The sequence below is a fragment of the Acinonyx jubatus genome, chromosome B1, assembly GCF_027475565.1.
Source record: "Acinonyx jubatus isolate Ajub_Pintada_27869175 chromosome B1, VMU_Ajub_asm_v1.0, whole genome shotgun sequence".
Lineage (NCBI taxonomy): Eukaryota > Metazoa > Chordata > Mammalia > Carnivora > Felidae > Acinonyx > Acinonyx jubatus.
The window spans coordinates 45,531,102-45,547,041 of NC_069382.1; the positions used below are offsets into that span (position 1 = coordinate 45,531,102).

Here is a 15,940-nt window from a genome sequence, read left to right on the forward strand (position 1 = left end):
CCTTTTGATGGAGCAAAAAAAAATAGTGCAGTCCCAGGAATCATTGACAAGACTAGGATGCCCAGCTCTGAAGAAGTGTAACGAAAGGTCCCACTGCTCATCTTTCTACTGTCCGGATTCCCTGTCCACGATGTCACTTAGCCACACACCCCCACACCCCCACACCGCTCCGCCCCACAAAGCTGCACCAGTGTTCACTTATAGCTAATGCAAAATGAACTCCATGGTTGATCAGAGTTTTAAGAACAACAAAGACATGAAGAATCATTCCTGACTTTCTCAGTGCCCTGCAGCCCTCCACAGATTAGAAGGATGTGAATGAGCAATGAGGTTAAAAAGAAATGACCCAAAAGTAACCTTAAGCTTTCAATACTCACCATCTCATTACAATTCAGTACTAGTACTGCTGAGATGGGGGTGGGGAATAAAAGGAGGGGGAAGAGAGTCAAAAAGAAAAAGCCAACTTAACAGTGAGAAGAATACATTTTTTTAACCTGCAATGTTAGCTTTTTCGATTCTTCTCCCACTCCAGGTCTCCCCGAGGCTGGGAAGGTCGATCAGGACAGGATGTGGCCAGTGTCTGAAGCACATAAACACTGGAATATACCACAAACATCTAGTATCCCTGTCTTCTGCTTGGCCCCATATAGCAACTGAGTGGAAGAAAGGAACACTGTATTTTGCTTTCCCTTAAATCAATCTTGCCAGAACAGGAAGGATCTAAGACACCACGTCAGCACAAATTGTTCACTTTTTTGGTAGCAAAATCCATGTTTTAGACTAAGTTTTATGAAGAGACCTAACAAAAAATGTGGAGGGACTAAAGTTGACATGAAAGAGCTGGCCCCCTGGAGGTCTGGGGGAGTTTTCCAGGGAAAGCGAATGGCAAAAGGCTATGAAATAGGGACAATCATGGATATTTGAAGAAGAAACATAGTCACAGTGTTTGGGACAGTGAAAGAAAGCATTGTGGTATAAGGGTAAGTAAGAGGAGCCGGTTAATTCCCATGGAGCCAGTGGGAGAAGTATGGCCAAGGGAACGACATGATCTGGGTTGTACTTTTTTTTTTTTTTAAGTTTATTTAATTATTTTGAGAGAGACAGAGACAGTGCAAGCAGGAGAGGGACAGAGAGACAGAAAGAGCAAATCCTAAGCAGGCTCAGTACTGCCAGTACAGAGCCTGACTTGGGGCTTGAACTCATGAGCAGTGAGATCGCGACCTGAGCTGAAACCAAGAGTCAGACGCTTTAAACCACTGAGCCATCCAGGCACCCTTGTATTTTTTTTTTTTTTAATAACCATTCTGGCTTCAGTGTGGAGAATGGGTTTTAAGATGTTAAGACTAGAAGGAGGGAGGCGATTATCACGGTAAAGAAATAACAATTGTTAGTATTCATGCTTGTGTTAAATTGCAGTCTAGTCTTCAAATGGTTAACTCTAGCTCTTTCTCTAGCTTTTCTCTTTGGTCAAATTTTTGGAATGGGATGTTCATACTGCCTCTGCTTTCTCAGCTCCTATGGATTCTTAGATCCACTATGATCTTCTAACCCCTCCTCTCATTACACTGCTTTGCCCAGATCCACAGAAACCTTTATGTTCTCAAATCTCACTGAGCCCGCTCACTTGATCTTTGGATGGCATGGACACTGAGGACCATTTATTCCTTCATACAAGTCTGCACCCCCTCTTGCACATTCCTGGGCCTCTTCAACTTTTCTTTCCCATCTTCAGTCTTCTTCATGGCTCTTCCTCTGCTCATCCCTTAACCATTTACATAATTTCACTCCTGGTCTGCTGCTCTGATCTTGTCCCCCTTAACTCTGTCTCTAGTGAATGGGATGGCAGGGGATTTAGAAAATAAAGCCACATAATTGTCCTTCTTATGACACTTCGATGGCACGAGACCACATCCTGGATGAATGTAAACCCAGCAGAGAATTCAAACACCCTCCATAATGTGATCTCTCTACTTCTAGCTGGTAGCTGCACCTCCTTGTTTCCCATGTGGTAGTTCCTACTGTTCCACCTTCCGTGCTTTTACCCAAGCTCTGTCTTTAGCCTGAAGATCTGTTTTTTTTTTTTTAAATTATTAATGCTCCTTCTTCCTTGGGAATTAGCTCAGATATTAACTGAGGAAGTATATCATAGATCTTGACAAGCAGCAAATTGTCCCTCCTATGGGCTCCTAAAACATGTGGAGTTTACCATGGGCCAGGAACCACTGAAAATACTTGTTTTTAAGTATGGCCCATCACTAGACTGTAAACTCTTCAAGGGAAGGGATAGAATTTTATTTATGGTTGTGCTATCTAGAACATGGTAGATACTTAATTACGCATAGATAGCTAACACTGCCTCATCTAAGTTAGCATTCCTTTGCTACTTATCAAATTTCTGGAATGTTCTTATTCTGGTAGACAGATGCAAAACTAATTTAAGAATACTATCACTAAGTTCAGAGTCCTCAAAGATTTAACAAAGTTTCCTCTTCCCTGATAAACTTTTACTGAAGTGTTTATAGACACGGCCATTTTCTTGGAAGTTTAAGGTTTATTAACTACCACAAGAGCAGCAGACTGAATCGAGCCTTTATTTCCCAAAAAGGTGGAGGCTGTGGTTTCTTTTTTTTTTTTTTTTTGCAAATTCTTCTTGGTCAAATAATGGTTGGCAATAAGCAGCATGAAGGAATATTATTTGGGGAGGGTTCCCCCTGCCCCATCATCCACAGTGCGGTATGTTGTAAAGCAAAGTGCTGCTAACTGGGAATACCCATTTTTAAGGTGGGTATTTTCAATTGTGCACACGTGAAGCAAAAGTAGCACAATTTATATCAATTCCATACAAATCATTCTACTCTGTTCATAGAATCACAATCTCTTATTGTACAGTATTTCTCACACTTTCTACTGAAGTGCCCCCTGCTGGCAGAAGAGAACAAATTCCTATCTCCACTGCATTTATGGGTGGAGCCTAAGAAGACCTGACATGCACAAATTTGTTTTGTTTTGTTTTGTTTTTGAAAGAGAAGAGGTGGGGAGGGGCAGAGAGAGAGAGGGAGAATCCCAGCCAAGCAGGCTCCTCTCTGTCAGTGCAGAGCCCGATGAGGAGCTCGTACGCACAAACCCATGAGATCGACCTGAGCCGAAATCAACAGTCAGACATTTAACCAACTAAGCCACTCAGGCGTCCCACACAAAGTGGCTTTGAAGAATGAAGTTGCATTTTCACAGTTTAAGGACATATTGCCTTCTACCCCTTGTATCCATGTTTATACTTGACTGACCTAAAAGGGGAATGATAACTGATGCTACAGAAAGATGTAGCATGTCTATCTTGAAGTTTCTTGTATCCCCAGAACATCCCTGCGGTTTTACACACAGGGCTGGCATTTTGAGAGACATGTGAAGTTAAAAATGACCTATTATGTAAAACGTTCCTCAATTTAGGTTTGTCCAACGTTTCCCTCCGGTTAAATATAGATCAGACATTTTTGGAAGAAACATCACTAAGTGATTCAGTCCGCTCTGTCCATCACATTTGGAGACATACACTGCCGACAGGTCCCATTGCTGTCGTCAACACTGATCACTTGATTAAGATGGTATAGGGCTGGTTTTTCCACTGAAAAGCTACTCATTTCCCGTTGGTAATTATTAAGAAGTATCTTGTGGAGCGATACTTTGAGGATATACAAACATCCTGTTACTCCTGAAACTTTTACCCTCTAGTTTAAGCATCCGTGATACTTGTCTGAATCAATTAATATTCTAATATCCTAATGGTGCTACTATGATTTTCCATTTCCATCATTCCTTTCACACTGATCCATTTACTCTACCATGAGGGAGGGCTCCCCCTTTGCCCTCCATTATTTATATGTTCATTCAGTCATGTTTTTCAAAATACCAGTATGGATTTCTGGGTTCTTATTTACTGAGTTATAATCCATCACTCTCAATCATTTTGATACTCAAATTGTCCCAGATGTGACCAATGGGAGTCCTTTTTCGGTGGCTGCTGTTTCCTTTTACATGTTCAAATTAAAGGACATTGTACAAAATAAGTGACATTTACACTTCAAAAACTCAATGTCATGAATGACAAAAGAGGACTGAGAAGTTACCCGGATTAAAGAAAACTAAAGTGACCTCTCAGCTGAATGTAACCCATGATCTAGAATTTTTGTTGTTATTGTAACAAAGGAGATTACTGAACCATGGGTGAAATATGAATAAGGTCTCAGGACTAGATAATAGTATTGTATCAGTGTTAATTTCTTCATAATTATACTACTAGTTATGGCAAAAAATATCCTTGTTCTTTAAAAAGCATACACGATTAAGTATTTAAGGGAAAGGGGGCATCCTGTCTGCAATTTAATCTTAAAACGTGTCAGAAAACAAACCACAATAGTTTATATACGAAAGCATATTATCAACACAGAAAGAGAACTCCAAAGCAACATTTGATGATTCTCAGTAGAAGACTTAGGGGAATTCTTTGTACTACACACTGCAACTTTTCTGAAGTCTGAAATTATGTCAAAATTAAAAAAAAATTAAAACCTCTATTAGTGTGTATTTCACCTGCTCATGACATGCAGTTATTCCTTCTAGAGAATCGCCAACAGGCATGCACCCCTTGCTTGCCTAGCTAAGCACAGTTTACAGGAGAACGTGGCCAAAAGAATAATGTGCCAATGGGTATATCTAGTTACCAGCTTGACCCCAAACATGCATTTTAAAACTCAGACCCTACGATGTTACCTCGTAGGAGGTGATTTCCTGAACCATCGCATCACTGCCACTGACATCCAGCTTCACGGGCATGGGACCAGTGGGCTTCCCCAGGGCCCCATGCTTGACTGCTCGATGGCCTCAAATTCTTAATTTTTGAACAAGGGACCCCACGTTGTTATTTTGCACTCAGTACCACAAATTATGTACCTAGTCCTGTGGCTACAAGCCAATGTGACACCTTCGTGTAAATCAGACACATGCAAACACAAGGCTTGAAAATACCACCTCTGTGCGTAGGAAAACCAGACCCTTCCCTCAGGCGGTTGCAACCATGTGCCAGGTACACATCCTGGCTGCTGGCGTGTGGGATGCTTCTCAGCCTCCCCATTCCCTTCCACGGCTAGATGCCCTTACACAGTGCACAGCTTCATCTAGAGGCCCAGGCTCTCATATCCTTCAGTAATTTTCACATACAGTTGATACTTGGACAACACAGGTTTGAACTGTGTAGGTACACGTCTGTGTGGATTTTTTTCTACACGTACTGGACAGTAATGAACATGTATTTTCTCTTCCTTACGATTTTGGATTTTTAAATTAATTTATTTTGAGAAAGAGAGAGAGCATGGGAGGGGGAGAGAGAAAACCCCAAGCAGGCTCCACGTTGTCAGTGCAGAGCCAGATGCGGGACTTGAACTCACAAACTGTAAGATCATGACCTGAGCGGAAACCAAGAGTAAAGACATTTAATCCACTGAGCCACCCAGGCGCCCCATCTTCCTTAGGATTTTCTTAATAGCATTTCCTTTTCTCTAGCTTGCTTTATTTGAGAATGCAGTATATAATATACATAGCATACAAAATATTTGTTAATCGGTAGTGTTATAGGTAAGGCTTCCAGTCAACAATAGGGTATTAGCAGTTAAGTCACTGGGAGTCAAACGTTACAAAGGTGGATTTCTGACTGCATGGGAGGAGGTCAGCGCTCCTAACTCCCATGTTGTTCAAGGGTCAACTGCAAATTAACTTCCGTCTAAAGGAAAGGACTGACCGTTGACAGAGTAAAATCATATCTTTTCTTCACTTTGGCCACATTCTTCCACGAAGAGGGGAAGAAAGGAGGGTTTCAGGGTTTTGTGCAATCGCCACCAAGTACAGAGAGGTCTTGACAAGTTTTCCCCATAACCTGTGAGTAAATTCCATGTTCTGGAAAGGGAGGAAGGGAACAGAGCAGGTGGAGCTGGCGGCCAAGGTCTCCTTCAGAGCGTATACTGCGTATCACAGAGTTGTATGGTTGTAATGATTCACCTGCTCCCAAATCCCTTTTGACCCTCTCTTTATGGCAGTGAAGATTATTAGGAGTAGTGCACAAGGCAGGGAGGACAAATATGATCCTTATAATAACGTCCCGGTAAGCCACAGATTTGCTAAGAAGCCAGACACCATGTCGGCACAGTGGCCCAATCAAGATAACTAACAGATGCCCTTTCAGAGAATCATACCTGGCATTGATAAGGTTGCCTTTTCAAACCAAACATTCCTAATACAAGGGTCATATAGAAGTCTCTGAAGTAGGCTCAGGGGTCAAGACAATGAGGGTAATACAGTCGAATCTCACATCAGATTACATTCTAAGAAAGGGAACAAATCCACAAGCAAGTTCACAGTACCTGTGACTCTATGCAAATTATAATAAATACCATGGGATAAGTGCTAAATAAATGCTATGAGAACTCAGAGAGGTGGGTATTTAGATTTTTCAGTTTTGAAGCTGGAGATACCACAGGGGAGGTATCTTGTCGATGGCTCAGTTGGTGTGTCAGCTGCTGAGGTCAATTAGTGTTAAGGGATTTGTTCAACTAGGTTTCATAAAGGAGACAGCATACGAGACGGGCCTCGGATGTAGGAATTAGGTGGGAAGCTGCAGGATGGTGCACAGTGGGGCTGAGAATATGCTCCAGGGAAGAGAAAGAATATGAGCACATCACAGAGGGGAAAAGTGAGTCTCATGTCCCAGAGTCTAAGCTGTGCTACCGTAGTCGGATCTCAGCACGCTTGCAGGGATGTAGTGGGAGACAAAGCTACAAAAGTAGGTTAAGGCTGCATTTGAATATCAGGCAGATGTGCCTACATTGATTCTTATTATTTAATTTGCTGTCAGGAGGGGGTCATTGGCAGTTTTTAGCAGGTGAAGTTATTTATCAGAGACATGAAGCTGAGATCCATAATGGAGGCTTAATTGGATGTCTCTCTTCTATAGTTTTCAAAAAGATACCACTACCCTCCAAAAAGAAACAAATAAAAATAATACTGTTTTAATGTGTGCCTGGAAAATGAGGTAGAGAATTTCATAGCTTTTAAATGAGGTTCTCCTTTAAACTCTTCACTCATTCTTGGCACAACTGCAAAGGTATTTTAGGCGTGCCTCAAAAAAGCAGCCTATTTAAATGATATTCAGGCTGTATACTTTATAGATCTTTTCTTTAAACAAAAAATCAACAAAGGGGCGCCTGGGTGGCTCAGTGGGTTGAGCGTCCGACTTCAGCTCAGGTCACGCATGATCTCATGGTCCAGGAGTTCGAGCCCTATGTCAGGCTCTGTGCTGACAGCTCAGAGCCTGGAGCCTCCTCTGTGTCTCCCTCTATCTGTCTCTCATGCTCTCTCTTGCTCTCCCTCAAAAATAAATAAACATAAAAAAAAATGAAAAACTGAAGTAAAATAAATCGAGCAAACAGTGGTTTCCTGCTGTGTTTCATTCTAAGCGGCCAACTTGCTATGTGACTCTAACAAGCACAGGCTCCCATCTCTCCAGCCCCAGATCTTCTACTGGGAAAAAAGGCCCAAGTCTCAAGAAGCGAGTGATCGACCAAGGGTTAATGATACAGGCAAAACATTGTGTAAGCAGATGAAGAAGAGGGAGAAAAGCGGGAAAGAAAAGCAATAGCTAAGCAGCCAAATGTTCACACATGAAAATAAACAACCCCGAATAATTGAATATTCCTGGTTTTGACAACCGTCCAGCAGCAGAACCAACAGATGCTACAGCGGCCCGACCACCTCCAGCTGGATAGAATCAGACAAACAAGAGAAGGCCTGTGGGAGTCCCTCCCTGGAGACGGGCTTCTGCCAACCTGGTGGCGGTACGTGTGGGTTGGCTTTATTTATTTATTTTTACCTTTAGAAAATCGTTTTTGAGACGGGGCCTCGGCTATTTCCAGCCCCGGGCATTTGGAAGGCGGCCAACATCTGTCTGACACACTGTGGAATTATTAAGGAGAAGACAATAGTTTAAGATGACAGGCACTTTGGTTACTAAAACAAAGCCCATACTGGTTTTTGGACACGAAGGCAGCGATGCGTTTGACTTCATGTACATACACGTACAACGCGTGTAACTTATACGCACTGAAATATATTCAACATATGCAGGAACTTCACCATGAGGAGGAATTTCCTCAGCAACGGAATGGAAAAGCAATCACTGCTTCCCTCAAGGAAACAACTTACGTGCACGTGAACCTTTCTTGCTAGGACGGTTCTCAAATTCCAGTTGATAGCAAGGAGTCAACAAGGTTTAGTAGCAAAGCACCATCTGCTGGGTGACCTGTGGTCAAGCCACCTAACCCTTCTGAACATCATTTATTCAGCTATCAAATGATGACGCTGGATGAACGGGTTAAATCAGTATTTCCCAAATCGCGTGTCATAAAGGTTCTGTTCCTTTGTTTGTTTTTATGGTCTTGCTACTCCATGGATGGCCCACAGACCGGCTGGCAACATCAGCGTCATCTAGGAGCTCTTGAAAATAATAGAACCTCAGACCTTGCACCGGACTTACTGACTCATGGGTCAGAATCTGACCCAACAGGCCTGGGGTGGAAGCCAGGCATCTGCATATCTAACCGAAAATGCGGGTGGGGCCGTGTCAAGAAAAATACGAGTTAAATAAATAAAGTACTTGATCTATCCCATTTCCCTTTAAAGTTGAACGATGTCGAGGTGATATGATGCCAGTGATTACCTAGTGCGATCATGTCAAGTCACCGCAGTCGATACATACACCCCTTGGTGGGAGGCGCCAGCTGCCAGGGAAGGTCTGCTGGCTGTGGTTTCAAAATTGTTAAATTCTTAATGCATCACTGGCTAAATGTAGGAAGCATAAGGAGCTCTGATGTTGAACTACAATAATTTAATGAATAATATAAAAATGATACTAATTTTGCAAAGTCCCCTCAAGACAATTGTCATCAGATTCATAAGCTACATTCATCTATCAAAATCCTTATTTAGCACATTAAGATGTCTTTAGTACTTCAAAAACCAATCTCAAAAAGGAGAAACATAGTGACAATTATATCCAATTTGGCTTTTCATTTATTGGGAATAAAGACTATCCTCATGTGCAATGTGTTATTTGCTGGGAAGTACTTGCAAATAGCAGCCAGAAATCTTATTTCAACAAAACATGAAAGTTATTAAAAAAAAAAGTGCTTTTTTTTTTTCTTTTCCTACAAGCAAATGAAAAGAATTTCAAGCAAGGTCCTAAAGGCAGTTTTTTTCCCTCCACTTTTGATGCTTAATGGCATTAAACATAGTTAAATTTCAATTTACATTTTAATGTACACTGGTCCCCAAGTCAAATGCAATATTTAATGACAAACCATGTCTTGACTTGCATAAATAATTTTAAATCAATTAAAAAATCTGTCACTTGCGACATAGGAGGAAACTAAAAATATGTTACAAATATAGGAGATACCATTAATTGCATAATATAGGGTTTAATGGTAATTTTTTTACTTAAAAATCACATCTTCATCACATTCATATGTGCATATCATATGCAAGAATGTCAAAACGATGTTTTGAACCCTGAAGAGATTGGTAATTGTTACCACAAAAGTATCAGATGCCTCTAAAAAAGTTAAGAAATGATGGAAAAGGTTTCTCCATTTGTAACATCCTTTGATCCTATCATGCTTGGAAGAGTTAGATCCTAGGGCTGCCCTAGCATGGATTTTTAAGAGACTGTATTAGCCATGATCTGCATAAAACTGACTGAGGCGCTACAATTTTAATTCAGTGCAATTAGTTTTAGTAAGTATTAACACGCCTCCGAAAGAGTGATGCTGGTTCTATGGAGGCTCAAATAGCTCATGACTGATAAGCCTAACTCTGTGCCAGGTACAATCTGAAATACTTTCTAGTTATCAGTCCCTGTAAGTCTTGTGATAATTCTATGAAGTAGGCACCCTTTCATCACTGGAGACATGAAGACACAGAGAGATGCGTAAACTGTCCGCCATCACAAAACTAAGGAGTAGAGCTGGAACCAGCGACCAGCAAGGCTGCCGTGTCTCCTGGGGTCTTAACCACCATGGTCCACATGGTCAAAGCGGAAACTGCAGGAGCAAAGGCACATGTCAGAGAAGCGACGGTGATTTGCAGAACAGCCAACGGCTTGGAAGGATATAGCGCACATGATCGAAGGTTATGGGAAATGAACAAAGGTGAGTTGGGAGCCATTCTTTGCTAAACTTTGTAAGCCAGGGGAAAACCCGGAGCTTTCTAGCAAGCAGGTGACAATCAGAAATTAAATGAGCAAGTATGGAGGTGAGAGAGACTGGAGGTGACAGATTAGTGTGATGTTATTTATAATAAATCACAGAATAGGTCACCTGGAGCTCAGAGACGTAGAGGAAGAGGAGGAACAGGACAAGTGATGTGGAAAAGCCACAAATTGAGGAAGGCCATGTTGAAATCCCTGTGCTGCTTGTTCTCTCTTTTTTTCCCAGAGAGAGACTGGGAAATTTGACCCTGACAAGGGTCAAATGCGCCGACTAGCCTAGCCGAAGCCGTGCAGGGATCACAGAGCTGGTTGTGTTAAGGTAAAACCAAACATATCCCCTCTGTCAGCTGACCTGCTACTTTAGAGTCAAAAAGTATTTGTTGGCTAAAATTAACTAAATAACCACAGGACAACGGTTTCCCATGGCTCTTACATCAAAGAGCACAGCTTACAAAATGACCTCTTCTCCTTGGCCTACTAGGGCCCAGTCAACATGCAGGAGAGGGCCTCTCAAATTGCCAGGAGAGTGAAGGTGAAATGCGTATTTTGAGAAGAAGATTTCATTTCCCAAGAAACATAAATGTCTCTGCAAATAGCAATTCATTCCTATTCTCAATCCCTAAAACCATCGACATCTGCTATGAATTCCTTGAGTCCTCAAATAAATCCCCCTTGTCCCGTATTCTTTATGGCACTCTCAAAAGGCAGCATTTGAATAAAACAACAATAACCAAGTCTGTCCTCCTTCTCTCAATTTCTTTCTGGAGGAGCTTTTACACTCCTGGGCTCACAAAAGAGATTTTATGGGGACCCATCACGGTGGGATAATGGTGGTAAGGGGAATGAAGACATTTTAAGGGAGGAGGAAGGAAGTTTCTGTCCTTCTAAGTCTGTTTGAGATGATGAAAACATTGATGCTGAAATATGATAAAAACCTCTTGGACTCACCTGAAAAGCAATTTTCTTCTTCTTCCCCCACCCCCCTTTTTCTTTTTTGGAGTTCTACGTGGGTCAAACAAATGCAGTTTTAAAGCCCATTTCCATGTTTTAAGATACAGAAGCAAGAGGCTGAACAGCAGGCTATTACAAATCCCTTAATCTCTAATGTCTTATTTTTGCAGATCTGCTGGAAAGTGCAGTAAATAGTCACGGCTCACCTTTTCCCATCAATGCCCCCTTGAACTTTGTCATTGATAACGAATAGTAGAACCCATTTATGTGGGTTTCTTTCTCTCAGGAACCGTTCCCCTCCCCACCCCCGGCATTGTCAAGACACCTGCGATCTGACAATCTCGGCAGAATCTCGGAGCCAACCTGATTTGCGGATTGTACTCCAGAGGCAATTTTCAACATTTAAAACACAACTTTAAAGAGTAAATTTGGTAGAGACAGAGACAGTTGTGATGCCCCCTGGATGTCCTCTGATCGATATTCCGCAGAAGCACCTGGCCCCTCCAAAGCCCCCTCTTCAGCTCCGATGAACTCTGGCCCGTGTTCGCACCAGACAAGAACATCACCCAGAATGTACTCACAAGCTATGCGCACGGAGGCCTTCCTGCTTTTGGAGGTCCCCAGGTGGCTCCATGCCACGCACTGGCACCAGTAGTCCTCTGGCCCGTGAAAGTCCTCTACCTGCTGCCTGGTGACGTTGATAAACACCTCCCGGACCTTCAAGCCTGATGGGGAGACAGAGCAAATCAACTGAGGCTGCTGTATTTTTCAAACCAAAAGTTAAGGATAGCCAAACCTTCTCTTGTTAATTAAACAATTCTGTTTTTAATCAAGGCGAGGTTTTAATTACTCTGACAATAATATATTGCTGCTAATTAAATTCCAACAGCTGAGTAAGCTAGAAAGAATGAGTACAAAGTATTACCAGCCAATGTGGCTCCAATACCATACAATAATTTTCACAGTAACTCGACTTGATGCTTTTTCTTTGTCTTGCTTGGTGTAAAGCCTACGGTGAGGAATGCAGTACCACAATTAACTGCTGGGATTCTAGAGGCTAATGAGGCCTCAGCACACAGACCACAGAGATGTAGTTCCAGGTGGTTCTAAATGGCTCTCTCCCTGGGTATGGCAATGGGCAAGGATCTAGCAGTGTGGCTCAGGAGAAAGAGGGAACGGTGAATGTGTGTGAGCAGGCCGGGAAACCAGGGAAGGGCCCTGCCTCGGCTTCAAAGGCTTCAGACAACAAATACAATGCAGGCAATTTGAACTACGTGGGTCTCAAAGCCCTGAGGAGAGAGCCCAGCAAGGCCACTGAAGCAATGGTGTGAGGAGGTAAAGGAAGGAGAGGCTCTTATTGAAAGAGGAGCTAAGGCTACACCTGCAAAATAAGATAAAACTAAGACAGCCACCTCTCAATATTTATTATCATTGTTAATTGCTTTGCATCCTCCCAAGGGTTAGAAAATGTGCTTGGTACTTCTTACTGGGGAGCGTGAGTTTCTTCCAAACCTCTGGCCAAGGACAATCGGCCTTTGTTTCTTTGGGAAGAACAGTCACCTTGCATAGAGTGCCAAGGATGAAAGGGGACACGCATCACTAGCCATATCAGTTCAATCATCACGGGCAGGACAGCAGCCCTGACAGTCAGCAAGCTCTCTCCGTTCACCGGACATGCTGAGGCTGTGCCTTTCTCTGGGACAGGCAGTGTGGGAGAAAAAGAGACCATGCCTATTGAATTGCACTTATGTACTAGCATCATATAAGCCTTCAACCTACTCACTCACTACATTTTCACAACAGACTGACGCGGTAGGAACTATGGCATCCCCACTATGCAGACAAAAGAACCGTCTTAAGAGAGACGAAGTCATTTGTCCGCAGTTACACAGTCTCTTAATGGAAGATCTGGGGTCTGAACCTAGATCTGTCTTACAGCAAAACCAGCACCACGTGCACAACCTTCTCAAAAATTAAAATTCTGTCCCTGTACTTTAGGTAGTTATACTTAATTATGGAAATAAGACTAACACAGGGAACATTTAAAGAAACAAGAAGTGCATAATTATGCTTTTTCCTTTAAATTCAAAAGGAATTCATGGGACAGAATCATCAGTACAATCCAATGAACCAGGGGCTCTTGATGGAGGAGGTGGAATGTGATTTTATCTTGGGTGGTGGTAGGATTTAAAGAACAAGAACGGAGGTGTGCCATCAGTCAAGGCTTGGGAGACATTCCTTTCTACCCAATCAATAACATGTTATTGACGGCGTGTGATGGAGAGAGTTTTATGACCACATAAATCACCACATACAATTGGAGTTATACTTCCTCACATTTTAGAAGGTATCACACATAGAAAATCATCTTGATGACAGTTGATAATCTATGTTTCCCTGTTTGTGCCAAGTGCAAAAGTACACTCTCCGCCCCCCCCCCCCCCCCCCCCCGCAGAGATGCAAGGGTCTCAAAAGCTGAGTTCCACAGGGAATAGGAAAAAAAGCCCTACAGGTGTTTTTATTGATGGTAGTGTTTTTGTCTTCACACTTAAAGAAACAAAAAGTGTGAGTGGAAGGATGAGGGCGAGGAGGAGGCAGAGTTGGGAGGTGAAGAGAAAAGGAGAATAAAAACGAAGCAGAGAACAAAACAGGATGGTTAGGACAGAAAGCAGAGTGGAGTGTGGCCGCCCATGCTGGGGATTCGAAAATAATGTGAAATAAACAAAACTAAGGAACGAGACTGCAGGGATGAGGGCTTGTATTATATTTTTCTCTTTTATTTGAGGCAGACGGTGGATGACCCTACTTTGAATAGTGAAAGGGATGAGACAGAACATCAAATCAATGCACCCAGAGGTCAGAGACACTCTGTCACAGTGCAGAGACATGCGGACACAGAATATGCCTACCATTTAGGAATCAGGGGTCTCATCAGAGAAGCATTCTATAGGCTTGAGAGGTCAGAAATGGGTTCAAGCTGATGGGGAACAATTTACTCTCACAAATCCCCAGAAACAAGAGGCAAATTACACCATGCAGGGCCACCTGGGGAAGCTAGGAGGCAGAAGGGGCACAGGAAAATGGGGGCAAGAGCCTTTATTGTGGTTTCCATGGGAAGACACGGGACCTGGTAAACAGGTGTAAAATTGTCTAGTTTGAATCATTTCAGTGGGCTCAGGAACATAATGGCTGTCCCCAGTTGTCAGGTAGCTGGTCCTGAAATGAGCATAAGTGAATATTGCCCTGAAGTGTAAGAGCTTAATAAAAGTAGTAGCTCAGGGTCTGGGCTCTGGATAGTTTGTTTGCATATAAAAGGCACTCTTACAGGCAAGTTATCTGCTCTCTCCAGGAATCAGGCAGGCCCCTCTGGCAGGACATCCCTCCAGGGTGAGTAAGACCCCAACAGGTCAGTGCATCCCATACAGAAACTAAACGTGGACACATGAACAGACAGCTGCATATTTGTTTTGGGGAAGCATAAACCATAGACCGCGGACCATCACCATGAAGGTCCGACCTTACCTTACCTTACCCCGTGTCCAGAAGTCTGCAACCCTTCCTTCAGACTAACTGCAGGTGAAAGCACAATGCTAAAGTCACAACTGCAACACTGGGACAGCTCAGTTACAAGTTCTTCACAGGGGCTTTCCCATCAGATTGAAGCAGCCAAACGAATATAAACCAACTATTTGCAAACACAGTGTATTTTTCCTGCAGGCTGCATCAGGGTGGCAGGCTCCTTGCAAAGGCCACAAGTGGGGCGCCTGGGAGGCTCAGTAGGTTAAGCATCTGACTTTTGATGTCGGTTCAGGTCATGATCTTAAGGTCCGTGAGATCAAGCGCCACATCAGGCTCAGCACTGATAGCGTGGAGCCTGCTTGGGATTCTCTCTCTACCTCTCTCTCTCTCTGTCCCTCCTCCACTTGCACCTACACGTGCATGCTGTTTCTCTCTCTCTCTCTCTCAAAATAGCTAAATAGATTAAAAAAAATAAAAATAAAAGGCCACAAGTGACATGACCTCCACCCCCGTCTGGCCAAATACACTATCTGGATTAGACCTTTCTTCTAACATGAAGTCTTCAGTCTTATCACATCATTCCCTCTAGGAGACCTCTTGGAAAATCATGACCATTGTGGATCTATTATGCTTATCTCTACCATAACAAGAAATAATTCTATTGAATAAAAAAAAATTTTAAATAGTATATTCTCTCTCAAATCTCCATTATAGCTCTGTCTAGTGATACACACACACACACACACACACACACACACACACACGTGTGAGCGTGACCAAACATCCAGGGAAAGCAGCTCTATTTAAGGAAACCACTGCCCATACCCCTCCACTGAAGTTCATCCAACAGCATTGCAGGGATGGCCATCTACTTCCCCACCTCGAGAGACGGCAGCTAACTTGTTCACGGGAAATACTACAGAGGAGCAAAAATCCCAGGCACACAGAAGGTGACATCTCATAAATAAGAGGAGCACTGCACCTGATGACTTGTGTAACTCTAATAAGCACAGAAAAGTCCAACCCTTTAAATTACTGTGTAAATTATAACCATCAGCCTTTGTAATGGACTGGCGTCTTACAGAATATATAAAAATATGACTATGGGACTGATATGCTAATAAGCTTTCGACGCTGTTGGATGGTTCGGTTGTACGGAGA

The 15,940-nt window shown here is 42.8% G+C and overlaps 1 protein-coding gene across 8 annotated transcripts in view; it reads right to left on the reverse strand.

The window, feature by feature from the left end:
* The window catches only part of UNC5D (unc-5 netrin receptor D), a 543,854-nt gene that overhangs the window by 206,889 nt on the left and 321,025 nt on the right, over nucleotides 1-15,940 (reverse strand). For all 8 annotated transcript variants that reach the window (XM_027070311.2, XM_027070293.2, XM_053216628.1 and 5 more), the window contains one exon: nucleotides 11,842-11,985. In XM_027070311.2, coding sequence (XP_026926112.1) covers nucleotides 11,842-11,985 — 144 coding nt within the window. The remainder of the gene's footprint in view (nucleotides 1-11,841; nucleotides 11,986-15,940) is intronic.